At 36.1% G+C, this 24,337-nt stretch overlaps 1 protein-coding gene across 2 annotated transcripts in view; it reads right to left on the reverse strand.

Annotated features, from left to right (window-relative positions):
* Positions 1–398: 398 nt before the first annotated feature.
* The window catches only part of STAP1 (signal transducing adaptor family member 1), a 29,734-nt gene continuing 5,795 nt past the window's right edge, over positions 399–24,337 (reverse strand). Inside the window, exons 2-9 of one of the 2 annotated variants that reach the window (XM_019748072.2) lie at positions 20,869–20,940; positions 16,355–16,468; positions 14,261–14,317; positions 11,384–11,556; positions 9,820–9,948; positions 4,269–4,338; positions 2,308–2,404; positions 399–806 (exon numbers count right to left, since the gene is read on the reverse strand). In XM_019748072.2, coding sequence (XP_019603631.1) covers positions 772–806; positions 2,308–2,404; positions 4,269–4,338; positions 9,820–9,948; positions 11,384–11,556; positions 14,261–14,317; positions 16,355–16,468; positions 20,869–20,940 — 747 coding nt within the window. In that variant the 3' untranslated portion in view covers positions 399–771. The remainder of the gene's footprint in view (positions 807–2,307; positions 2,405–4,268; positions 4,339–9,819; positions 9,949–11,383; positions 11,557–14,260; positions 14,318–16,354; positions 16,469–20,868; positions 20,941–24,337) is intronic. The other variant, XM_019748073.2, reaches the window with a different exon arrangement.

Consider the following 24,337-nt stretch of genomic DNA (forward strand, 5'->3'; position numbering starts at 1 on the left):
GGTGATGGAATTTTCTTTATTTTGATTGTGGTTGTCAAAACTGATAGGACTATACACCAAAAAGTAAATTATATTGTATGTAAATTAAATAATTTTTGAAAGAAAAATATAGACCCTGTACATAAGACACATCACACTTGAAATTATTTATTCAATTCATAGCTTCTAGACCAAAAGCTGAAAGAAGTCAGGTCCTCGGATTAGTTCAATGTCATTTTGTTGTAACGTTCATGAGATGCCATAGGAACTTAACTCTTGTTTATATCAATTATGGTAAAATTGGTTTCGTTAAACGTCATTTTGCTTAAAGTCGCAGAACCTGTCAACAACTTAGAGGACTTGCTTTGCTTTATTCTCAACACTAAGACAGGCAGGTACCCTTCTCACCTTAACTGCTCTGAGATCCCATGTGAGGGAGCCTGAGCTAACCTCAAGGATTAGAGACCACATGAAGAGGGTATTTCAGCCAGGCCCAGTTGACCACCAGCACCAGATATTTGGGTGAGGCCAACTCTAACCATCCACCCCAGTCAAGCCACCAGCTGGTTACAGTCATGTAAGTGACACCAGGTAAGACTAGCAGAAGAACTACCCAACTGAACCCAATCCAAGTCGCTGATGTACAGAATCATGAGCAAATAAAACGTTTGTTGATTGAACCCCCATGTTTTGGGGGTGATTGGTTTGTTGCACAGCATTAGATAACTGACAATATCATCCATATAGGAGGAAAATTATATTGGATTCCTCCCGCCCTAATTTTTTTAAATTTTATTTTAGAGATGTTACAGGAAATCCTTTGGTCTCTGAAAAAAAAAAAAAAAAGCAGCACATATTAATAGCTCATTCCTAGAGGTTTCTACTAGGTGGTATTTTCCTGCATAAAACCCAAGTAATGTATTATGCTGGTCATACCTATAGTAATCGGTTCATCCATTGTGGTTATATTTTAAGCGAGATGTTCAGAAATTAGTGTACACAGCAGGTCAAAGATGAGAGTAAGATGGCTGAAGGAACAATAATTTATAGATGACAGAGAGATGGGGGTTTGTGTATTGTGTATGCTTTTAAATATTTGATGGGCTTTTTAAAAGTCTTGTTTCAAAGCCAGAAATTGGATTAATATGTAGAAGTTAAAGGAAGGAATGTTTCGGACTCTATCAAGGAAGAATTCTCTAATAAGACAGCTGACCAAAAGGGAGCTGTGCTGCCTCAAAAATCAGGGAGGTGACTATCATTAGAAATTTTCAAACAAGCTGAATGGACATATCTTAGAGATGTTTTCTGTACTGAGTGCGCAGGTAACTCCTGTACAGAGTACAGATCCAGTGTACTGGATCGTTTGTAAATTTCCTACAGACTCTGAGTTTTTTAAAATACATGGCATCACTAGATGCATAGTCGTGTTTTAAAACTTGGATGTTTTAAACTTGCAGTCCTTTTAATTAAGATTTTCCAGATAGCCAAACAAAGTTGTTTTCCCCCATAATCTGTTGGAACAGGGACTTATTTTGATAACTGAATCCAAACAAGCTGGAAATACTTTCTCCTGCTTATAGCTAGTGAAATTACCATGTACCAGGGATTATTTCAAAGGATGGAAAGAAATATCACACCCAGCCTGTCCTGCTCTGCCAAAACCTGGAGCATAAACAGGGCCAGTTTCATGGTCATGTGAACTGTGAGGTTTACAGGGCCCCACACTTGGTTTAATGGTCTGCTATCACTCTTAAAATTCTTAATCATTTATGAACAAAGTGCCCCATGAATTCTGTAGCCAGTCCTGACTGCTACTGTCTTTATCTGTAGCTCTTTACCACCCACTCCTCCTTGTTATCTCATGCTCTGATTTCTGCCTTTATGGTGGAATAAAACGTCTCCCAAATTGTCTACCGCATTCCCCGCAGTCTCCCCTTAATCCTCATCCATTTTAATCTGTCTAGAGCATCTGTTATTGTTGACAGACCACACCTTTAGATTCCCTGTTTGGTTTCCATGACTCTGTACCAGTATGGTTTTCTTCTTACCTCTGGACTTGTTTGATAAAGCCAAGTACAATAATGGAATGAAGTTAATAGTCATAACACATGCCTCAGGCTTTTTCTTCTGTAGAATGGGCCTAGACTCTATCTACCAGCATATATCGTTACTCCCTTATTTTCACAGGGTCAGGGACAAAATGATTCCCAAATGAATTGATTTCAACTACAGTCCCACCTTTGGTATTACAAATCATATATAGGGGTTTTTGTTGTTGTTTTGCTTTGCTTTGCTTTCCTTAATACAGCAGTGAGGTGAAAAACATACCCAGGGTTTCTTCAGTTGAATATATAAATGGTCGTAAATTTCCTCGAGTCTCATTCACGAAATAATCAATGACGCTGAAAAGGTTTGGGAGTGTTACCTGTACACAGAGAGAGTGAGAGAAGGGTCAGTGTCACTTGTGTAAAGATAGAGTGAGAGAAAGCTTCTGGAATTTCATGGAGATTACTGTGTAATTCCTGATCTCCAGAAAATCGTATCAATACCTCACTTCAATGGTTTATTGAATGGTTTTACCGACCCATGCATTTTAGTTCTCCTTTATAACCATATCTCATTCCCTGTTAAAGAGTTACTCTTTCTCAATGGATACATTTTAGTGGACAATACTCTGCTCTTCCCTAATTATCACATGAGGATGTGAGTCAGTTAGGCCAGAAAATGCTCCGTTCCTGAAATTTGACCTTGAGTAGAGGTACAGGAAGGATAACAGATTCCTAATCAGATGGTTGTCACTATAACTAACTGCTTTCTAGTCCCTGAAGGTGTTCTAGCCTTCCAGTCATGCTATTTGCTTCCTGTGTTCTTAAAATAAATTTATTTTTGCTTAAGTTAGCTGTAGTTGGTTTCTTCTGCTTGAAACCAATAGAGAAATTAGCATTTTAATACCTCATTGTAACAGGATAATTTGCTTATTTGGGAGTAACTGAAATGTGTTGCTACCCTCAATATATGTATATAAGTAAAATCAGGTTAAAACTGAGTATCTCTGGTAACCTTGCAGAATAAAAATAATTCACAAAATGACAACCTTGTTGAGGGATAGGGATGGGGGACTGTGAAAGGTGAAATAATAATACAGGCCATTAGCTTTCCTTACACTGGGGACTGTTTGGACTAATGACAGATAAATGAACCCTAGTTCACCAATTGCAGAGACACATTCTTCTTCCCTGACTATTGCTTCCAGTCACTTGGTTATTTGGACTACCCTCCAGCAATCTAGTTCTCTGTTTCCTTCATTAGAATTTTGGAAAAATCTCAGTCAGGCATGGACATGAGAATGGAGATACTCTGGGAGACATTTATGGCAAAGGTTGAAGGGTGTATGAATCAGCAGCTGCCTTGCTCTTGCCAAAGGTCACTGCTGTACTCAAGGTTATGGTCAAAGCATAAGAAATTCAACCACACTGACCCTTTTTCTATCCGATCACCACAATGGGCCTGGGAGGCAGGCGAACTAGAAGCTCAGTTTTAGAGAAGATATTGTCAATGTCTTCAAGACCCATGGGTTCTATCTAAGTGATGTCACTTTCCTGATGCAATCTTCCCACCACTGCCACCAAAGACCACAAGGCTGTCTTCCCTTTTTCAGCATCCTGGACCATAGGCCACATTACTACATTCTCATTGGTTGAGACCAATGGAAGTACCAGTTTTCTGACCTGTGTCACCTCAGGGTAGTAATAAAGATTAAATCAGATTATGCATGTAAACTGCTAGCTCTGTGCCCTGTAATAAGTGGGGGTAAGAGAGGAGCTGCAGACAAGATGAAACCCTTTCTTCCCCATTAAGTTGCTTTAAGAAGGGCATTTCTAAACTTCTGCATGGCTGGTATGAGAGGACTAAGCATTCCCAGACTTTTTTTTTTTTTCCCCATTAGAAGTAAGCACATTTAAGTACTTAATTTGGAGGATGTAAAACAACTGCTTAACAGAAATATTTCTCTCTCCCTGAAACAACTATATAGATAAAGACAGAAAAAGAAAAGTGTAAAACGTTGTTAGCAGATTATCTTCTCTTCTGCCTCATCATCCACCTGCTCTTGCGTCTCATTTCTCACCCTGGCTATCTGCTACCTCTGGGGCTCCTTAACATGGCTGTTTCTCTCCAGCACTATCTTCCCAGGCAAGGAGTCTGCCTTTCCACCTTTCTGTGTATTCTACAAGGTAGATTTGGAAGGAAGCAGGGGAAAATTCATCAACAATGAGGAAATAACTACTTACAGGTTTTTCCAGTTCAATAGTGTAGTTTTTTCCTACGCTCATCACTTTGAAGTGCTTTATTCTTGGCATGCTAAAATAAAAAAATAAAAAGAAAGAAAAAGGTTAATCTCCATTTGCGTAACTATTGGGTCAAATCAAACTAAAGGGAGTGTAAAATATCACCTGTACAGTAAAACTTATATGTTTCAATAACTGTAGTTTGGAAAAAAAAAAAGGGAAAGGTAGTTCTCTGTTTGTTTTTGGGAGGTTATACGCTAGGGATATAGAAAACCTGGGTCACTGAGTGATTCAATGAGAAAAAATAACAGGGATAAATAAAGGAATCAAGAACTGAAAATCTTCCAGGCAGAAATTATTTTTTTTAAATGCCAGTAATTTCCAAAGTAGACAACATTATAAAATCCTAGGTGGGCATATACTAGTCAAATACATACTCTCTGTGCTAAAAGAGAAGTCGAAAGAATTCCTGAAAGCAAATTACTTCCTACTCCACCTCGTCACTTTTCCAGTCAGAAAGCCACCAGTAGCCTGCTGGCTTGTGTACGTCTGCTAACTCCAGGGCTTAGAGATCTGGCAAATGCTAGGTGTTAGGTGTTAGGTGAGAATGGAAGTACAGTAGAGAAATCAATGTGTCTTCCTCTTCTAGGGTCACATAGCATTCTAAGTTAATCCCACCCTGAACACTTGGTATTTTATTGACCAGGAACTGCTTGAGAACAAGAAGCACATTCTCTTCACTTTTGTAGTCCAGCATCAGGCGCACAATAAATATTTACCAAACTGAATTTTAAACTTTAGGAGTCTACCTCATAGTGCTATTTGCTAGAATTAATTTATGCTAAGACCATAAGTCACTGTCCATGCCTGTTAGTTTTGAACAGTATGTTTGCCTTGAATTCCCTTGATTCATATGGCATCAGGGTCAGGACCAAGACCTTTTTTAATGTTAAAAAGTGAACAGCATTTATTACACGGCCATTGGCTTGAAAGACAAACTAATTCAACATCTGTCCAATTTATAGAAGCTGGCTAAGGCAAAATTGTCTATCAGATTAAATTTGTCTACAGGGCCTCCTACCTTCTATTTCATCACTCCTCTCTCCATTTCCAGGTCACATTTCCCTAGGACTGAGCTATACTTCTATTCAAGGGACTCGCTCCTCATCTCCTGTTATCCAAATCTCTCAATTTGATATAATGTTGCAGAACAGCTAATAATGTTATTCCAATGGCTTATTCTGTATTTTCAAAACATGGGCTAAAACCTAACCAATTCTCTCCCCTCCTAAAAAAGAAAAAAAAAAGGGAACAGAAAGTATTTATTAATGCTGAACATTCAGGAATAAATTACAGACTGAAGGAAACAAACATTTTTGGATCAAAGAGGTCTTACAGGTATTCTCTTTTGGGGTGGTTGGTTCTGGCTTTATGTTGCCCCTATCATGAAAAGACCATTATAATCATACAGTTACTAATGAAAACTCTTACCAATTCCAATTAGAATTCCTGTATTCCTAAGAAATAAGTGATTATTATTCCTTGGAAGATGGATAGAAAGCTTGAAGGTCATGGCCTTTATCACCAGAAAGAGCTAGGTTCAAATTCTGGTTCTGTTTTATAAGCTCTCTGAGCCTTCATCTCTTCATCTATAACATGGAGATGGTAAGTAATGCTTTTCCTCACAAGACTGTTGTGGATTATGTTTGAAAAGTCCTGAGTACAGTGGCTGACACATTCAGACAGTAAATTGTAACTATTTTTTACTACTTTTAAAATATGTTGTTTTAACTTGGTAGTCTCTGTAAGTCTCAGCTTCTTCATTTGTAAAACATGGAAAATACTATCTGTGTCAGTTTTAACTGTGCCTGAAGGAAATGTTTGTCAAGCACTCAACATAGCACCCACAAATGGTACTGTAAGTGGGGACAATGATTGTTATTGTTAGTAGCCATCATACCATCATCACCATCATCATCATCATCATCATCATCATCATCATCCATGATAAAGTTGTGGGAGGAAAAGTAATGAAGGTTAGTTAACAGGGGCTCTTGGAACTTTTGACTAATAGGACCACTGAAGCAGAAAGGTAAAAAAAAATTCCACTGAAGTCACTTTGGTACCTTTGAGTCTCTTTTAGTACCTTTGTTTTTCTTTCATACTTTGTTTTGGCTTTCTAAGGGAATAAAGAGGGAGGGGAAACAACCAAGATTGATAAAATTTGCTATATTGAGGTTTCCTGATTACGACCCCCGAAAAAGAAATACCCTGTATTTAAAATAGAATGTGTGGCTTTAAGTGTGTTTAAAAGTACTTGTTCTTAGGTTTTGACCCCAATTTTTGCAAAGGAATGAATTTGAGGTAAATATTTTTTATTGCTTCTTTGGCTAATGGCTTTTCAGTGTTTACATTGCTAAGTTTCCACATAGTTGTAACAATTTTTAAAAAACCAAACCAAACCAAACCATGAAGTTTGTTGGAAGAATAGCTCTATCTTACGAATTCACACACCACTAGCTGGGTAAATGTGGAAGATATTTTACATCAAGAGAGGAATCATGTGATAATTTAGCATTGAATAATTTGCTTCTTCCTGAGAACTAGTCTTCTCTCTTACAGCTGATTTGTTAGCAGATGGAGATAATTTTACTTTCATGGTGTTTTGTAAACCAACTTGTCCTTTTCACTAGTGTTTTACCAGACACTCATCTAAACTTTCATAGCTGAACATTTCCCCTACAACCTGTAAGAGAATGAATCGGTTTGTGAGTAACACAGGTTTTTCCTAGATTTCTGCCAAATCTTTACATTAAGCTCTATAGGCTAACAAGCTAAATTTCCACTACTCTCTACAATTGCTATCCTTTAAAATTAAGTGGTCTGTTAAAAAGAGGATATTAAATTCAGGCATTCTAAAAGACCTATTTTGAGGCATTAGAGAACACTATAACAATACTTAACATTATAGATATATCTCGCTCAGAAGGGAAATTTGTACACTAATAGTTAAAAAGGATTTTAACCACTTTCATGTTATAAACGATGCCCCAAAGTCTAAATAAGCTCATACTGACTCCAGTGTTAGAATGTTCTAGTTTGACCATTCCACCTCCTTGCTTTCTAAATATGAACTTTTTTGGGGGGAAGGGTGATTAGTTTTATGAAATGTTATATTTTTATGACCATTGGCCTACAAAAGTATGACCTTCTAAATGAATTCAAACTGGCAGTGAGTATACTAAAACTCAAATTATGTAACTTTGAAATAAATTCCTTTGCCAGACTCTTTCTTATAAGTTTAAATACAATAAAATGTAACTAGAAATTGTGACATTAAATTCATATCCTAAGTATAGAAACTCCTTGCATTTGATCAAAAATCACATCTATGGCAGAAAACACTGTTATTTCTCATTGCTCACTTGTACAAAAAGTGCAATATAAAAGTTGGGCTAATTTAGACTACCTTAAAAGAGACCTGACTCTTACTGTGTGGAAAATCTACAGTCTTTTAAGAGCAATTAAGTCTTAGGATTTTCAAGCAATTAGATGCTTTCTTTTTTAAAAAAATCTGCAAGATAAATTTTAATTCAGTTTATATATTCTAATTTTTTAAACTGGAAGTAAACAGTTAAAGACATTCAATATTTTATGTGGTGCTAAATTTCTTAAACCCTGAGAAAAGAGAATCTCTTTGATCAAGCTATCCTAAACAGAAAAGTCCACTTTTCTTCCCGGAGTTCCTGGAGTTCTTCTGAGTTCACTAATATTCAATGGCCAATATAATTTTTATTTATGTTGGACTTGTTTCTAGATAGCCAATTCAATCATAAGTCAAATAAATTATAACCAAGTAATCTATGATATTCTACCGTGTTAGCTGAAAATCATTAACTCCAAATGTTAGCCCATAATAAACGAAAAAAATATTGACACCAAAAGTTTAAGTTGACATAGATATTCATTATGGAAAACACACACACACACACACACACACACACACACAGAGATTCTCTTACTTCACATATTCTCTTACTTCGCACACAGACCAGGATTTGATTTACCATGTAACATTCCTGCCATCCATTCAGTGTACATGACTAGTGTATAAAGACACATTAATACATTAATACAGAGTAACTGGCAAGTGAATGAAGCTAATTAGACCATGGATCACACTAGCAATGCAGCCATAATGCCATAATTCTAATTTTTTCCTGTAAGTCATTTGTTTTTCTTTTTACTGCCTTCCTTCATTGTCAACGTCTTTGTAATTAATCTATTTAGAATTATTAATGTTTATGGTGGATTGGTAGCTAGATTCACTGATAGATGTTATAGCTAAAACATTAATAGAATATTATCCTCAGAATAAATTCAAGAATCAAAGTTCTGTGTATGCTTTTATATAAAAGATAATCATTTATTGAATATTTTCATATGGGACAAAAACCTCTATATGTTAATTCTACTGTCAGTTGTGACAGTGTTAACTATGTCAGAGTCCCTGTTGAAATGCAAGTTTTCATAGACTCTGAGCGCTAGAGTGAAGCTTAAAGGATCCAATCACCCTAGTTACACAGAAAAATCAACTTTTGCATGTAAATGTTACTGACTTTATCAACATAAATCATTTTACCAGAAAGAAATTATTAACCTTGACAAGAGGCTCCTAAATAGTCTCTTTTATAGATACATCAGATTATGTCACTTCTTTACTCAGCAGTCCAGTGGCCTCTCATTCATTCAGAGTAAAACCTCTGTCCCCACAATGACCCGTAGGGTTAAGAGTGATCAGTCCCTATCCCCACATCTGGAACCTCATCTCCTACCACTTTCTCCTAGCTCACTGCAGAGTCAGAGGCCTCGTTTTGATTCTTGAACAAACCAAGCTTTCTCCTGCCCCTGGGCTTATGCACTTGGTGCCTGGAATGCTCTTGTCCCAGATACTAGCATGGATGGTTCCTTCTCTTCCTTCAGGTCTCTACTTAAATGTCAGTTAATAAAGTAGGCCTTCCCTTACCACTGCATATTAAAACAACAACAGCAACCAGAAACATTATCTCTCTTTATTACCTCTGAGAGTTCCCATCTCCTTCATCCTGCTTTATATTACTTCAATAGACCTTATTACCATTTATGCTATATACATGACATTTTTGGTTATATATTTATTTATAGTTTGTGTCTCCTTACAGGTATGTAAACTTCCTTAAATCAGGGATGTTGGTTTGTTCACTGCTATATCTTTAGCACCTAGAATATGATTTGGCCCATAGTAGTTGCTCAATAAATATTTGTTGAAATGAATGAATGAATGAATGAACAATAGAACTATACCCAGGACCAAAGTAATTTACTCATACTTCTTTCCTACAATATTAGTCTTGGCTCATTCTTTACTCCTGTTGCTATAACATCCCCTCCCTATTCTTGTGTTCATAGTTAGCTCTACCAAAACACATGGCAGGTGCTGATCTGAACTTTCATGACTTTGCTTTCTAAAGTGATATGCTTTTAACAATTCCATATGTTTTTTAATTAAACATACTCTATCTCCTGCCGGATAGTGATGGAGAAGTTTCTGCTGTCACTACCAGGCCTCAGGATCATATTTCCCAAAGAAGGATTCTTCTCAAGCATCTCAGTTGCTTCTTTTCGGGACACTGTATAAAAACATCTACAGAGGTGAGATAAAAACAGAATTTTTTTTAACTGATAAAGAGCATTACTTGAAATAAATGCTACTAAAATAACTTTAAGAACTGCAGTTGTTAACTTTTCTTAAAATTCCCAGCTTTATTATTATAATTACAATGATATAATTACTGTTAGTACAAGTCTGTGCCACTATGAGTATGCTTAGGCTTAAGACCTTCCTGCTCCCATCCCAAGTCTTTTTCTGTATCCAAAGAGGACCCAAAAAGTTATCTACTGATCAGTACATAATCACCATTACCATTTGAAACTCTAAGAATTAACAATGTATCTCTAGTCTCAGTTTATAATAGGCTCTTAGATAAATAATATTGTATTTGTTGGTGGTTTCTTTTCAGGGATACAAACTTGTACCCTTTCTCTTTTAAATAACTCATATTTAAAGGTATGTCTGAATTCACTCATTTTGGTATAATATGGCTTTTTTATGACATTGGTGGTGTTTTTATGTGTAAAAGTTTTAAGAAGGCACTTCTCATTTTTATAGTAAATATTGTAATCAATGAAATATATAGTCACAAAAATATCTGGCAGGCTATGCAATGCACCAAAATGCAATACAGCAAATATCTCTGAGTTGTGGGACAAGGTATGCTTTTGGTCTTCTTTTCATGTATCTGGAATAAATATATATTACTTGTTTTATTGAGCAAAAAGGAAAAAGAAGCAATCTGTGACTTTTAACCTATCAGCCTGTCAGTTGTCGCTGATTTCAGCTAACAGTTACGGTTAGCAGGTTTCACTGATTCTGGTACAGATAAAACATGCATCAGAAACTGATGTCACAGGTGGTACCAAGACAAGTTTCACTGACGGCAACTTGACCAAGATTCCAGGAGGAAAGGGCTCACATTTTTAGTCATACTTTTCAACACTATAAGAGTGAAAAATAAAAGTAAGATGTTACTGAATTCAGCCTGTTCTATGCCTCCTCATTTTTCCAAGAACACCTTACACACTTTACACAGGGCCTTGCTCAAACTACAAGCTCACTGACTGAACAACTGGATAGAACGTTCAGTTATTTTTAACTCTTTGGTATAATTTTCTGATAGAAAAATCAGTCAATCAGAGAGTTGCATGGTAAAAATATATTGTTTCCTTCCTTCCTCATAGCAGTTTCTATTTACGTTTGAGCTTTGGAAAGAATATCTATTTGGTCTAAAGGTGTGGGTGGAAGGGGATTTCCTGTGTGGTGAGAGGGTTGATTCAAATCTGCATTTTGCATTTTGTTGATCATGCCATAGAAGAGGAAATGTGCCATGTACTCAGAGATATGCTGTTTATCCACAAGACACCTTATTGTCTTTGGTGTAATGAGGTCAATGACTAACTCTCCTTGACAGTTAGAAATTAATAATAACAATCTAATAAACTGGAGTTCATGGTGCACTTACGCAGGCATAGGGTTGAGTACATCCACATAATCTTCAATTGGTTCCCTCTCTTTTTCCAGAGATGTGTTCGGTAGCCGCTCTGTCTCAATCCTCCTTTTCTTTTCTCTCTCTAAGACTTCATGCATTCTAATTACTTGCCCAGGAAGGAGTGATACATTTTGGGGAACTGACAGCTGAAACGAGTTAAATCAGGAGGCAAACAAGGAAGACAGCAAAATAACTAATCGATTTTAGCAAAGATGAGCCTATTCTGGTCCTAAGAAGTTTCAGTTACCTGACAGAGATGGGTGGTAGAATCACGAATAGAGGATCTGGCGTAGGGTAGGTGTCCTAGACGCCTCTGAACCAACGAGAGCCTGCACAGGGTGCCGGGTCTTCCTCCGAGAAATGTTCCTTTTGGTGTGACCCCAAAGCAAAGTACACCCACCTTGCACTACAGGCTAATTCAAGTGACAACAGACCTCTCGTTTTTTCATTCTGAATTTACCAGTTCTCCCTGCCAGGGAAGTCCCAGCTCACCTGCAAGGTATGCAGTTCTCCCACAAGTAACCCAGAATTAGTTCCACCAACCATCTGGCAACATGGGGTTGAGATGGCACTATTCATTAGATGACTGAGAATCAGCAATCAGAGGTCTATATTTTGGTGTGTGTGTGTGTGTATATTTCAAAGTTTCATTCACACATTAGGTTATCATACCACTCTACTTACTACTGTTTTTTTTTTTAACCTTGTCTAGAGATGTATTTTGGATTGAGTAACCTATATCCTCCTTATCTATATCGATATCCCTGATTGAGACCTCATTATGACCAGCTATGTGCTCTTAGAAGGTGTAATCTGAATGGTAGATTTTTTTTTTTTATGTGACACTATCTAGCCTGTATTTTCAGGCTCCTGTGTCTGATTAATACCTTGATCTCCAGAGTGGGTTGTATACTTTCCAGGGGATATATAAGAAAGTCCATTAAAGTGTGGGGAAAAAACACTAGAACCTCATTTTTTATTTACTTATTATCTAATTAATTCATATTATTGTTTATATTTTAGAATACATATGAGGTCGGACAATTAAGTTCATGAACTTTCCACCGTGCACTTACATGTATACGTGTACAAACACACAAAATTTGAAATAAAAATTTGCTAATAAATGCATACAATCGAAAAGGTTTAGAGACTATTCTTCTAGATAACTAAGCTAACTAGTAATCAGTAAGGGAATTTTCTTATATACCAATCCAGAAAAAGGTAATAGAATGAAGAAAAACTAATGAAATAGCTTCTCCTTATTAATTGTATACTATATCCCAAGCATTGGGTATTGCAAATGCTCACAGCAATGCTGTAAGATAGGAAGATAGGTAATAGCCCTATTTCACAAACGAGTGGGAAAAAAAACAAAAATACGTTCAGAATGATTAAATAACTATTTCAGGGTCATACAGCTAGTAAATTGTGAAACCAAAACTCAAATTCCATTTTCCTTAATTCAAAAGCATCGTCTCAGCTCTCTCAACTACAGTGTTTCTCAAATGCCTACTAAATTTCTCCTAACAATGGCATGTTGTCAATGTACACACAGAATGATCTGGGATCATTGTGCAAAAACAACATTTATGGAGCACAAAATGTAAGGCAACTTGTCTTCTCTTGGAAATTGACATACATTTTATTTTATATTCTGTAATATATGTATGTACATTTTAATTTAAAAATAATGCTTTTTATACTTTCCTCCAGGAAAAACTGAAAACAAAATTTGGGGGTCAAGACATCAGGTATAATTCGTGTACCAGGAAGATGCACTCCATGGTTTTTCCAGTGGTTTTACTGTCCTCCTTAACTGTATTTCAGATACAGTGGAATACTAGTACCGCAGAGGAAGAACTACCCTGACACACAGGCTGCATTTCTACAACAGAGGAAGAGAACACATAACACAAAGAGTTTCTCTCCCCCCCAAGTCAATATGTCTTTCACATTTTTATTGGCCCACTTTCTAAGCCTCCTATGACTTACCCATGTGGTAGCTGAACCAGCATCCATCATCTCAGTAACATGCAGTGCTTATTTCCTGTGACTGCAAAGCCTTTACTTAGGAACTGGCTTTGGGCAGAGTCTGTATTTAACTGACCCTAATAAATGCAGGAAGTTGTCTTATCCTCTAAAAGTGTTAGAGAGCATGGTGCTCTTTGGGTGGCTGGTTATCAAAGTACCTCATGTTTCTAAAACAGTTGTTACAGTGGCTTTACTTAAATAATGATAGTTATCTTGCTACAACAGTTAACCATAAGCAGTAGATCTTACTCTTGATCTCAGATAAGATGCCACAGAGTTGAACAGATAAGCATCCTTTTGTCTTAAGACTCACTAAACAAACATTTAAAAATGAGTTTTATTTTGGTGCTCCCTCCCTGTTATATTGCCTAAGTCACTCAGGAAACCCATGTCAGTTAGCATTTTATAAATGTGTATTAAATGAATAAGAATGGATTTGAAAAGTATTTTAGAGGATGATATGTAAGCTACAAACCTCTGAATATACAAGGGACCACTGTGTGAAAAGGATAAGATCAAAAAGTATATATCCCTCACCACCTAGCGTACTCGTGTTATTTGCTAGCTAGCACAGTGCCCTCTCTATTTTCTTCATCGCAATTACCACAATTTTAAGTTACCTTGTTTGTTTATTTATTTTATTTCTCCCTTTCTACCCACTTGATAAAAATTTAAATTTCATAAGTAAATATGAGGGTTTATATCTCTTTTTCAATTGCTATGTCTTCAACCCCTTTTACTCTACATGGTTCATAGTAAGTGTTCACTAAATATTTCTTGAATGAATGAAGCGATCAAAAATAACATCCTTCCTACCTCTGTTACTGTAAGAATGAAGCCTCTCCATTCTTCTCCACTTTCTGTGTTCTCTGTCTAAAGATGAAGACAAAAACAGATAAAGACAAAAAAGAAAATACACGAATGACTATGAACGTTAATGCTTTTATTAACTTCAAATAACCTCAGAATTTTATATGATTGTTTTATAAGACTCAAAATGTGTGAGCCATCAAAACCCAGCAAGACTGACAAAAATGCATATTCTTCTCCTGACTAACATTGGCTTAAAAAGTCAATTATAGTTGTTTAAACCACTTAGAATCAGTTGAAAGGAAGAAATAATTTTCCTTTTTGTGTGTTAATGTGTATTTGTTATGAAATATTTCAATACTGCTTTCCTTTGTCAGAAGACAGAAATATATAGTTTTAATCTGTTTGCTTACTGAACAAGTACACTTGTACAAATCTACTTAATTCAAAAAAATTTAAATGTTAGCACATTTATTTCTGCAGTATGTCAATTCAGGGTTACTTCCCCCATTGGTATTTAACATTGAGTGGCTTCATTCAAGTTTCAGGCAACCGGGTAGAATCAATGTAATTTAATTCTTAGAAACTTTCAAGTCTTAGCTCTAAAGACTACTACTATGGCCAACATATATTAAGTACTTATAAGTGACAGCCACTGTTCTAAGAACTTCGTGTGTATTAACTGATTTAATCTTCATGGCTATTTTTTATTTTTATTTTACAGATTTATTGATTTAACATATATTTATTGAGTGCCTTTTAGAATTAGACACAATCTAGGTAGTGGTCCACATTGGAGAACAAAACAAAAATCCTTGTTCTCATGGAGTTTAGGGTCTACCAAGGAATAATAAATAATAAATATAATAGTGAGTAAATTTTATAGTGTCAGAAGGAAATAAATGGGAAAACAAAATGTAGAGCAAGTTTAAAGATTGAGAATGCCCTTAGGGGAGGGAAAAATGGCTGCGATTTTAATAAAGTAGTCCAGGTAGGCCTCAATAAGAGGATTACATCTGACCAAACTTACTCCCAGGTGAAGAAACCAAGGCACAGAGAGGTTAAGTAACTTGCCTACGATCACATAGCTAATGAATAAATCAGCCAGTAATAAACCTAGGCATCTGACTCCAATCCTGTGCCCTTAACCACCACATCAGAATCATCTTGGGGTTTGCTTAAAATGTGGATTGTGGGCCTCAGGTTTATGGGGTGGGGCCTGGATTTCCAAAGTACAAGTGATTACTAGGACTCTAAGGCTTAATGACCAGTGTTTTCAAGGTCAAGTCCAACTACCTCTTATTCAATTGCAAGTTGTTCTCTTTGTTCTTGCTATAGTTGTTAGTTGACTTTAATTGGCTCACTCTGAAGGCTGTGTGTACAGTTGGTGAGTTTAACAAACAGATCTCTGCCCGTGTGGTGTTTAACTAGATTAATAAAATATTTCTCAAATTGTGTATATCTAATACACAGTTCTTGTTCAAATATTTCTAATTGTCTCAATAATGTTCTTTGGAGCTTCAGGGATTTTGTGTTGGTTGGTTGGTTGGTTGGTTTGCTTTTTCCTTTTCTGATTCAGAATCCAATCCAGATCACACATTGCACTTAGTTATGACTCTCTATAGTCTCATCTCTGTAGTTGGAACAGTCTTTCTTTGGCTTTCTTACACAAGTATTTTTTAAGAGTATAGGCAAATTGCCTTGCAGAATGTCTATCAATTTGTGAAATACGGGTTTGTCTAATTCAGTGGTTCCAAACCTATTTTCACATTAGACATGTCTCAGAATCATCTAGGAACTTGGTCCACACCAAGTTCTTGAATACCAGTTCAAGGACAGCTTTTAAAAAACACCAGGTGTGATCTCTGACTTTGTCAGAGGATGGAAGTTTCATGTGCTTGTATACTAAACAAGTGAACATGCCATTTCAAATCCCTCTTTAGAAAACGTAGTTCTTGGCAAAAGGCAAGACATATTGACAAAATATAAGACTTGTCACACCTTCTATAATTCCTCTTTACCTCAGCCACTGGGCTGTGAAGAGATAAATGCTATTTATAACCACAACTTGTTTCAGACAAATTGCTTCTCCGCACTCACCTTCAGTTGCACTTCTTCTTTTGGCAAAACAAGGGTGAATTTTGCACAATTCTTTTCAGTTGAATTCTTCTCAGTAAGGCATGTGAGGTCTATTATGTCTAACTTGTCAACATACTGCAAAGATTAAAGGAAATCTCATTAAATTATTTCATGGGTAACATACATTACTTTTAGTAGGAAGGAAAGTAAGTAATATCTTCTTTTCAACTGCTGTGTACTTTGCATGACATTGTGGTTTTCAATGTGTCACCCTCTGAACCCAGAGGGCATTTGGAAATGGATTATGTGGTGGTGAGCTGGAGCTGGCTCGTACAGGTTTGTAAAAGCCAATTTGTTAAATTTTCAGGAATATTGCTACCCAGTTTTTAAACACAGCCATTACTAAAAGTTACATTATATAAGCATATAAGTAAGTAAATTATATTAAAAACAAAGGTAAAATTCAAAATATCATTTTCTAATTATGTTACTATGTAGTATTCTCTGTGCTCTTAAGGTTATTTACATCTTCGTTTCTGTGTGGTGGAAATACTATACAATGGCATGCCCCCTGTACCTTCTTCCCACCTCCATGTTCAGTGAGGTCACACTGATAGGTTGAAATCAGTCATGGAGGGAGTATTTACACTTTGGAAATAAGCAAACCTTACAAATTAGGGCTTGGTTTGTTGTTTTGTTATTTGTCCCAGAGGTCAGCAATTTTTTTCTATAAAGGCCACGTAATAAATGTTTTAGGCTTTGTGGACCACATAAAGTCTCTGTTGCAAATTCTTCTTCTTTTTTTAAATTTTTTTACACTTTAGAAGTGTAAAAATAGTCTTAGTTCAGAGACTATACACAATTGGGCCACAAGTTAGATTTGGGTTAAGGGCCATAGTTTGCTGGCTTCTGGTCTAGACTTAAGAAAGTGAAAGAAAAATGTTAGTAATGCAGATGAAACTTTAAAATTTGTTGTGTCTGGAGCTTTTTCATTTTGAACAGAATGAAAAATTGACAAAATAGTCTTCTATAATTCAAAAACTGTTATCTCATTCAGCGAAGAAGTTGCTCATGTCATTAACAAATAGGTGAAGTTCTGACATACATAATTGTTGTTTTACTTTCCTCTTATTTGTTAATACAACAAAAATATTAGCCAACATTAATGCCAAATATCATATTTAGTGACAATAAATTTATTAGGGAAACAGATTGAAAATAACTCCATTTGCCATATCATGATTGAATTGTGATCACAGTTCTATAGATAAGTGTTCAGAAAAATCAGTGAAAGTATTCTATGAGAGTCAATTGCTTATGTGGATATTACAATAAAGAGTATTGTATATTTTATTTTTTAACTGTGTGCTACACATTTTTTATGTAGATAATATTTACAGTAAATTTATATACATATATTCATACATACAACTGTTATTGAACATTTTACCACATACCACTGGTTATGAGGATCCTATTAAGAAATACCTATCTTATCCCTTTAAGATAAAAATATTTCTTTAGAGCAATTAGTCTATATAGACTGACCTGTGTGCAACTAGTCAGGCTTGCTCTCCAATATTAGAAAGATTAGGACCACCTCTAGTAAGTATAGTAGGGTTTTTACAGTATAATTTTTTGCTAAATTAACCTTATTTTTTACTTCTTTATATTTCCTTTTTTTCCCCTCTTTGTTAGGCCCAATATAACTTATTTTATTATATTCTTGTAAGTCTCCTTATTTTTCTGACTAAGTAGGGCATAAAAATAATGAATAAAATTTTTTCCAGAGCTATTCCCATATAGACGAGGTTGAGAGTAAGTTTGGGTTGGCTTATTTATTTTCAGTGAACAAAGAGCAATTAAACATAGAAGGAGAGGTCTAAGGAAAGGAGAACAGTATTTAAAATTACACAAGAATCTTTTTCTGATGTATTGTCTAGATCAAGTTCAGCGAATTTTGCTGAGACAAAGGAGAAAGCAATAGAGGAAGAAATGGCCCAGTTAGATAGAGTGCCTGTAAACTACACAATTGATGAGAAAAAAGGAAGTCATATCTTTGTTTCTAATTGTAATGTTGAAAGAGCCTTAAAGGTAATCTGTCCAATCTAACTGCTATCTGATGCCTGTGTCTCCTCTGGGCTAACGCTCCATGTAGTCATCCAGCTTGTGTTTGAACATCTAAAACAACATGGAACTCTCGTCTACTATGCAGTTTTGCCTGCTAGCAAGTTTTTCCTTATATTAAGCTCCAGGCATTTTCCATCCATTGGTCCTCATCCCTTTTCTCTGCAATAACATTAAACAAATTCAGTGACTCTTTCACATGACTTCCTGAAATCCTTTCAAATACTGGAGCGGGGTGGGGTGGGGGTGGGGGATTGGGGGGGGAAATGCGCAAAAAAATGTATACACATGACTTGTATTCATCTTTTGTTATCAGTATATATTACAATTTTAATACAGTTTTTTCCTTTCTTAAAATGTGTATACATTTTTTTTTGGCACCCTCTATATTTAAAGGCAGTTTTAAACTCTTCTTTACTATGGGCTAAATGTCTACAGTTCTCATCTGTTCTAGCCCTGTACTTTCTCCTGAGACTATCACCCAAAAAATTTCCCCAAAAGTCTTCTGAATCCCCTTTTAACAAAACTGGTAGATGGGCAACTCTGCAGCATTTCATTTTGACAGCCTCTTCGTGGCATAGTGGTTAAGAATGCTGGCTAAGGAGCAGGACCTGGATTGTACCCCTTTCATGAGCTGTCTGATCTTGCACAATTTCGTAATCTTTAAACTTGACTATTCTCATCCAAAACTGGGGATTAAAGTAGTACCCACTCTACAGAGTTGTTTTGGGAATTAAATGAGATAATGCACATGAAATGCATGCATGCTTACTATGTGCCTTACATTTACTATCTCATTTAATCCTTTTGATAACCTTCTGAGATGAGCTACTGTTTTCATCCTAATTTCAGCGATTTGAAACTGAGTATGTTGGAAATCTTTCATTTGCTCCTCTAGCTTCACTTTTATCCCATCAACACCCAACACTGCACCAGGATCTGGACTTATATAGACAACATTATGGGTACCACTACCCTCTGACTTCCTGCTGGGTTGGCCTGCTGACCGCTGGCAGACCAGAGAGTGAGGAGAGCTAAGTCAGGTGTTCATTACCCTCTGCGATTGCTTCCTCAATTAAAGACCACACTCCTTGCAAGGTGGTCATCTTCACAATACTCCCCCCACTATTCTCTCACTCTTTCCGTTACTCCTAGGCATGGTGATGGGGCACTGTTACTAGCCTCACAGTTCTGTACTACCCTTTGTGGTTTCCCCACATCCTGTCCACTGCTTTGTGTATTGATTGCATCTTTATAAAACTGTCTTTAAATTGCCCAATTTGAGATGTCATCTCTCCTACCACTTCTTTGTCTGAGACTCTGAGACACAGAGAGACCAGGTTAGTAGCCCAAGATCCCAAGCTGACACACCACAGTCAGTAAGCTGTGCTGCCTCTTTCCATGTAGTGAGTGAGCAATAACTATGAACTCTCATTTACCAGTATTACACAAGGTTTAGACCACGTCTGCAAATTTGTATTGGCATCAGTGGGAAGTTGGAGGGCACAAAGATAAATTACTTTTGTTAAAATTTATTATGATATTTGAAATCTTGTCTATCCACAACTCGGGAGAAATATGACCATATTGTTTGTGTTTTCTTTTAAATGACTTCTGGTTAGTTTACCTAATGACACTAAAATGTCTGCAGGTAGAATATATTATTCAGGCTCTTTCCTGTTTTTTGTTTTGTTTTTCATTAGATCTGGACATGTAATGATTTTCTAAAGAGTGTGGGCTACTACACCCATGGGCCAAAATGTTTTATGTAAACAATTTACTGGATCATAAAATGTCTTAGAAGCATAGCATTCCAAGGTAGGCAAGCATTTGCTACTAAAATACTACATTTTATTTGTGGAAAAAATAAAATACAAATCAATTATTTGAAATTAGTATGAATAAATAAATCTCAGAATCTCTTTATTGTTATTCTCTTGCTTGAACTCTTAGAAGTCCTGTTTGGTGGGGTATGTTTGTCTTTCTAGAAAGATTAAATTATGACATATGGTATGTTATGAGGCTTTGGGGATCATCTAAGTTCCTTTCAGATTATAACTGCATGCCACAGCAAAATAAAAAGTGACAGAATAAGGCTATCACTTTGTATTATATAATTTGTATCCATATGTATAGCTAAAATTTTCAGTTTTCAACTAAGTTTTGTTATCAGGATCAGAAAAAAAGAGTCCGAAGTTAAAAATATGAGTTAATATCTTCTTCTGAATTGCCCAGAAAATTTTACTTATGGGTCTTGTAATTGATAGCCCTCACAGATACAAATGTTCTTATTTGAATTGGTTTTATTAGAACACCTTTACTCTTGGAAGGCAGAAATATACAACAAACTATATGATGGATGTATATTGGGAAAAAATTTAATCAGCTAAAGATGTTTAACTACTTACTATTGTACTTTTTCTGTCGTTATAAAAGAAAAGTGTAGTTCCTCTCAACTCTGTCCAATAGTGTTTGTACTCCTGTAGGAAAGAAATCATAAACGTCAGTGTGTAGTCAGCTATTTTTTTATTGTTATTTTCCTTTATAACTTTCTGAATTGTTGTGTGATATGAGAGTCTTCTTTATCTTGAGAAAATTCACCTAATTTTTACGGCTAAATTTTACACTTAATTTTTGAATAAATATTTCACAAATTTATTTTAGTATAAAGTTTGAGGTAAGGATATAATTTAATTTGTGTTTAAATAGATCATTTTCCACAACTTTCCTCATTGATTGAAGACACTTAACATTTTATGCATTTTCAGTAGTAGCTTGCACCTGTAAGAGGGGCCATTTAAGGGGCCAAGATAGGACACAGGACAAGCATTTAATATCTACCTTTCAGGACAGTTGAAAGGATTGAATAAATTAACACGTAAAGCACATAATACATGACTCATGCTTTGGGTTTCATAAATAGTATATATTTATATAGATCAAGGAAATGTTAGCAATGAATAATGATGCAAATAATTTAACACCATCAAAGCTGAGCTTTGGAGTCCAAATTTTATTCAAGTGATGAACATTTCATTATTAATACATTCACATTACTATGGGTTCTATAGAAATACAATTTTGTAAGTTTAAAAAATTTAAGTAACTTAGTCAGACTCTCATTCACTCAAGTGAAAGTTTATTTAAATAAGGGGAACTTACATTCTATGAAGATTGTCAGTATTACAAGAGAATGGCAAGGGGTCTTAAAGCATGAAATCCTTTCACATCTAAAGATTTACCTTCATACCCAGCTCTTTCCCAAAGTATGTTTAAAAATATTCCAGTCAGTTTCATGGACATGTTGACCATTCCTTCCTTTAGGGTTTAATAAACTGATTTTTTTTTTACCATATTGGTTTATCTGGACTTACGATTGAGGATTAATATAAAAAAGTCACATAAAGAAAATTTTTCCTTTTGCTTATAAATGTGAAGACACTTTTATATATTATGATATTTTGTGTCTCCTTAATACTGACATATCATTTATTCCTTTTTGACCAGCAAAATATTTGTCACCTCTTCAGAATTTATATACTTATTTTCTCAAACAATGGGAATTCTGTAATCCATTGCTTTTATTTGCCTTGGTTCCCAGGAAGCTCAAGATTAAATTCATTTTGATTTATAACATCTATCTTTCTCATATTCTTAGTAGAACTACTTTCTCCCTTTGTCTTCATGGCTGTTAAGGTTTTGTATTAGTTAGCTTTTGCTGTGTAACAAGCCACCCTAAAACTTAGTGGACTGAAACAACAAATATTTTCCATTTTTCATAATTCTGTGACTGCATGATGATTCTTTGGCTCTGGGTGTATTTGACTGTGGCTGAATGGTCTAGGGTGGCTTCTCTCACAAGTCTGGGGTCTTAGCTGGGAATGCAGAATGAATGGAAATGGTATAGTAAGAAATATATTTTGTCTTTGTCCCCCAGATTCTGGTATAGAGATCCTAAAGCCTGAGTGATAAGAACGTTTTTGTTACTCATAATCACCCCCTTTACATCATACCTGAGTTTATATTAATGAGGTGACTTAAAATGGGAGCCATGGAGAGTTTCAGGATGGATCTGGGCCCCAAAAGAACAAATGATTAGAGGGTTGGAACAGTCCCACCCACCAACCTCCAGGAAGGATGGGAGGGGGATGGGTCTAGAGATTAAGCTTTATAAAAACTCTTGAACAATGACATTTGATGAGTTTCCTAATTAGTGAACACATCCACATGCTGAGAGGGCGGTGCGCCCCATCTTCTCAGGAACAGAAGCACTTGTGTTTATACTCCTGTGGGACCCTTCCAGGCTTTGCCCGATGTACCTCTTCATCTGGCTGTTCATTTGTATTCCTTACCAGTACATGTAAGTAAAGAGTCTTCCTGAGTTTTGTGAGCCATTCTAGTAAATTGTTGGATTTTTCATGGGAAAGCCTGATTTATAGGCAGTTGGTTAGAAGTATGAGAGGCCAGGAACTTGCAGCTGGTTACTGAAGTGGCAGAGTGGGGGGCAGTCTTGTGGGACTGAGCCCTTAATTAAGCTGTGGGGTCTGTACTAAATTTGCATAGGTATTTAGTTTCAGAATTGTTCAACAACCACTTGGTGTCCAGAAAATAAGAGAATTGGCTGTTGGTGTTGGCAAACACCCAAGAGACAACTGGAGTCTCCCTCCATATGGTCTCATTCTCCAGCTAGCCTAAACTAATACTGGCAGAAGGATTTCCAGTAGCAAGAGAGAGCAAAACCCAATGTGTGAGTACTTTCTAATCCTCTGCTTTTGTCATATTTGCCAAACCGTGACCCAATCCAGATTCAAGTGGTAGAAAACTATACTCAACCTCTTTATGGAAGGAACAGAAAAGTCCCATTTCAAAGGGGAGTGCATGTAGTGGGGCTTGAAAAAATTGATAGTATTACTGCAGAATCTACCTCAGGGGCAGAGTTGGAACTTGGGGCAAGTTTTCTTTGTCCAAGCCCCATGGTCTTTCCATTCTGTCCTACCTCCCCCATTGAGAGCTGGCAAAAATGTATTGTAATGAACCTGCTGATACTTCCTGACCAAGAATGAATTACCATAGAAAAGAACAATTCAAAAGGGCGTAGGCTTGAAGGAATAGCCAATAGATGGTTCCCAAAGGAGCAGTTATAAAATTGGGCAAAGAGATTCTGCCTCTTGTCTGAAATCCAGATGCCCAATATGTACCTGACACATCTTAGAGTCTAGCAGTTTAATAAGGCAAGAAAACAAACCTTAACTTTAGCCCCATCAGAAGTCTTATCTTCTTTTCATATAGGATGCAAAGTATTACTGACATTGCAACCATCTTTTACCTGGTCTCTCTGATGCTTCCAGATGGCCTCCAATGTATTCTCTACAATGCTGCCAGAAAGTAGGACTGAGTATCTGATAGGTAAGTTTGGAGAGCTGTATGTTCAACTTAGCCCCTTCCCATCTTCTCCAACTCAGTCTACCAGGAGAGAGTAGCTGTTCTGCTTTGTTCCCTGCCATGTGGCAATGATCCTCCAAGAGAAGCAGGGTTATGGCTCTTAAACTAAGTCAGTGACTCAAGGCAGATCAAGCTTACCTAAATCTGGGGTAAAGTATTAGCACAGTTTTAGCCTTAAATCCAAACCACATATTGATAGATTTTATTAATGATAAAGGTAAACTAATTGATCAATAATAATAATAATAATTACTGTGTTTCCTGTGTGAGAGTTCACTGTTAAGGGACCAAGAATAAAAGTAGGGAAACCATCCTCCTCTTATTGCCTCAAAAAGTTGTTGAATGATTGAATGAAATAATGTATATAAATCACATAGGACCTGGAACATACCAAGTGTTCCACAAATGTTGGCCACTGAAAAGAAAAAAAAAAAA

The sequence above is a fragment of the Rhinolophus sinicus genome, linkage group LG02 (assembly GCF_036562045.2).
Source record: "Rhinolophus sinicus isolate RSC01 linkage group LG02, ASM3656204v1, whole genome shotgun sequence".
In the NCBI taxonomy this organism is placed as follows: Eukaryota; Metazoa; Chordata; class Mammalia; order Chiroptera; family Rhinolophidae; genus Rhinolophus; species Rhinolophus sinicus.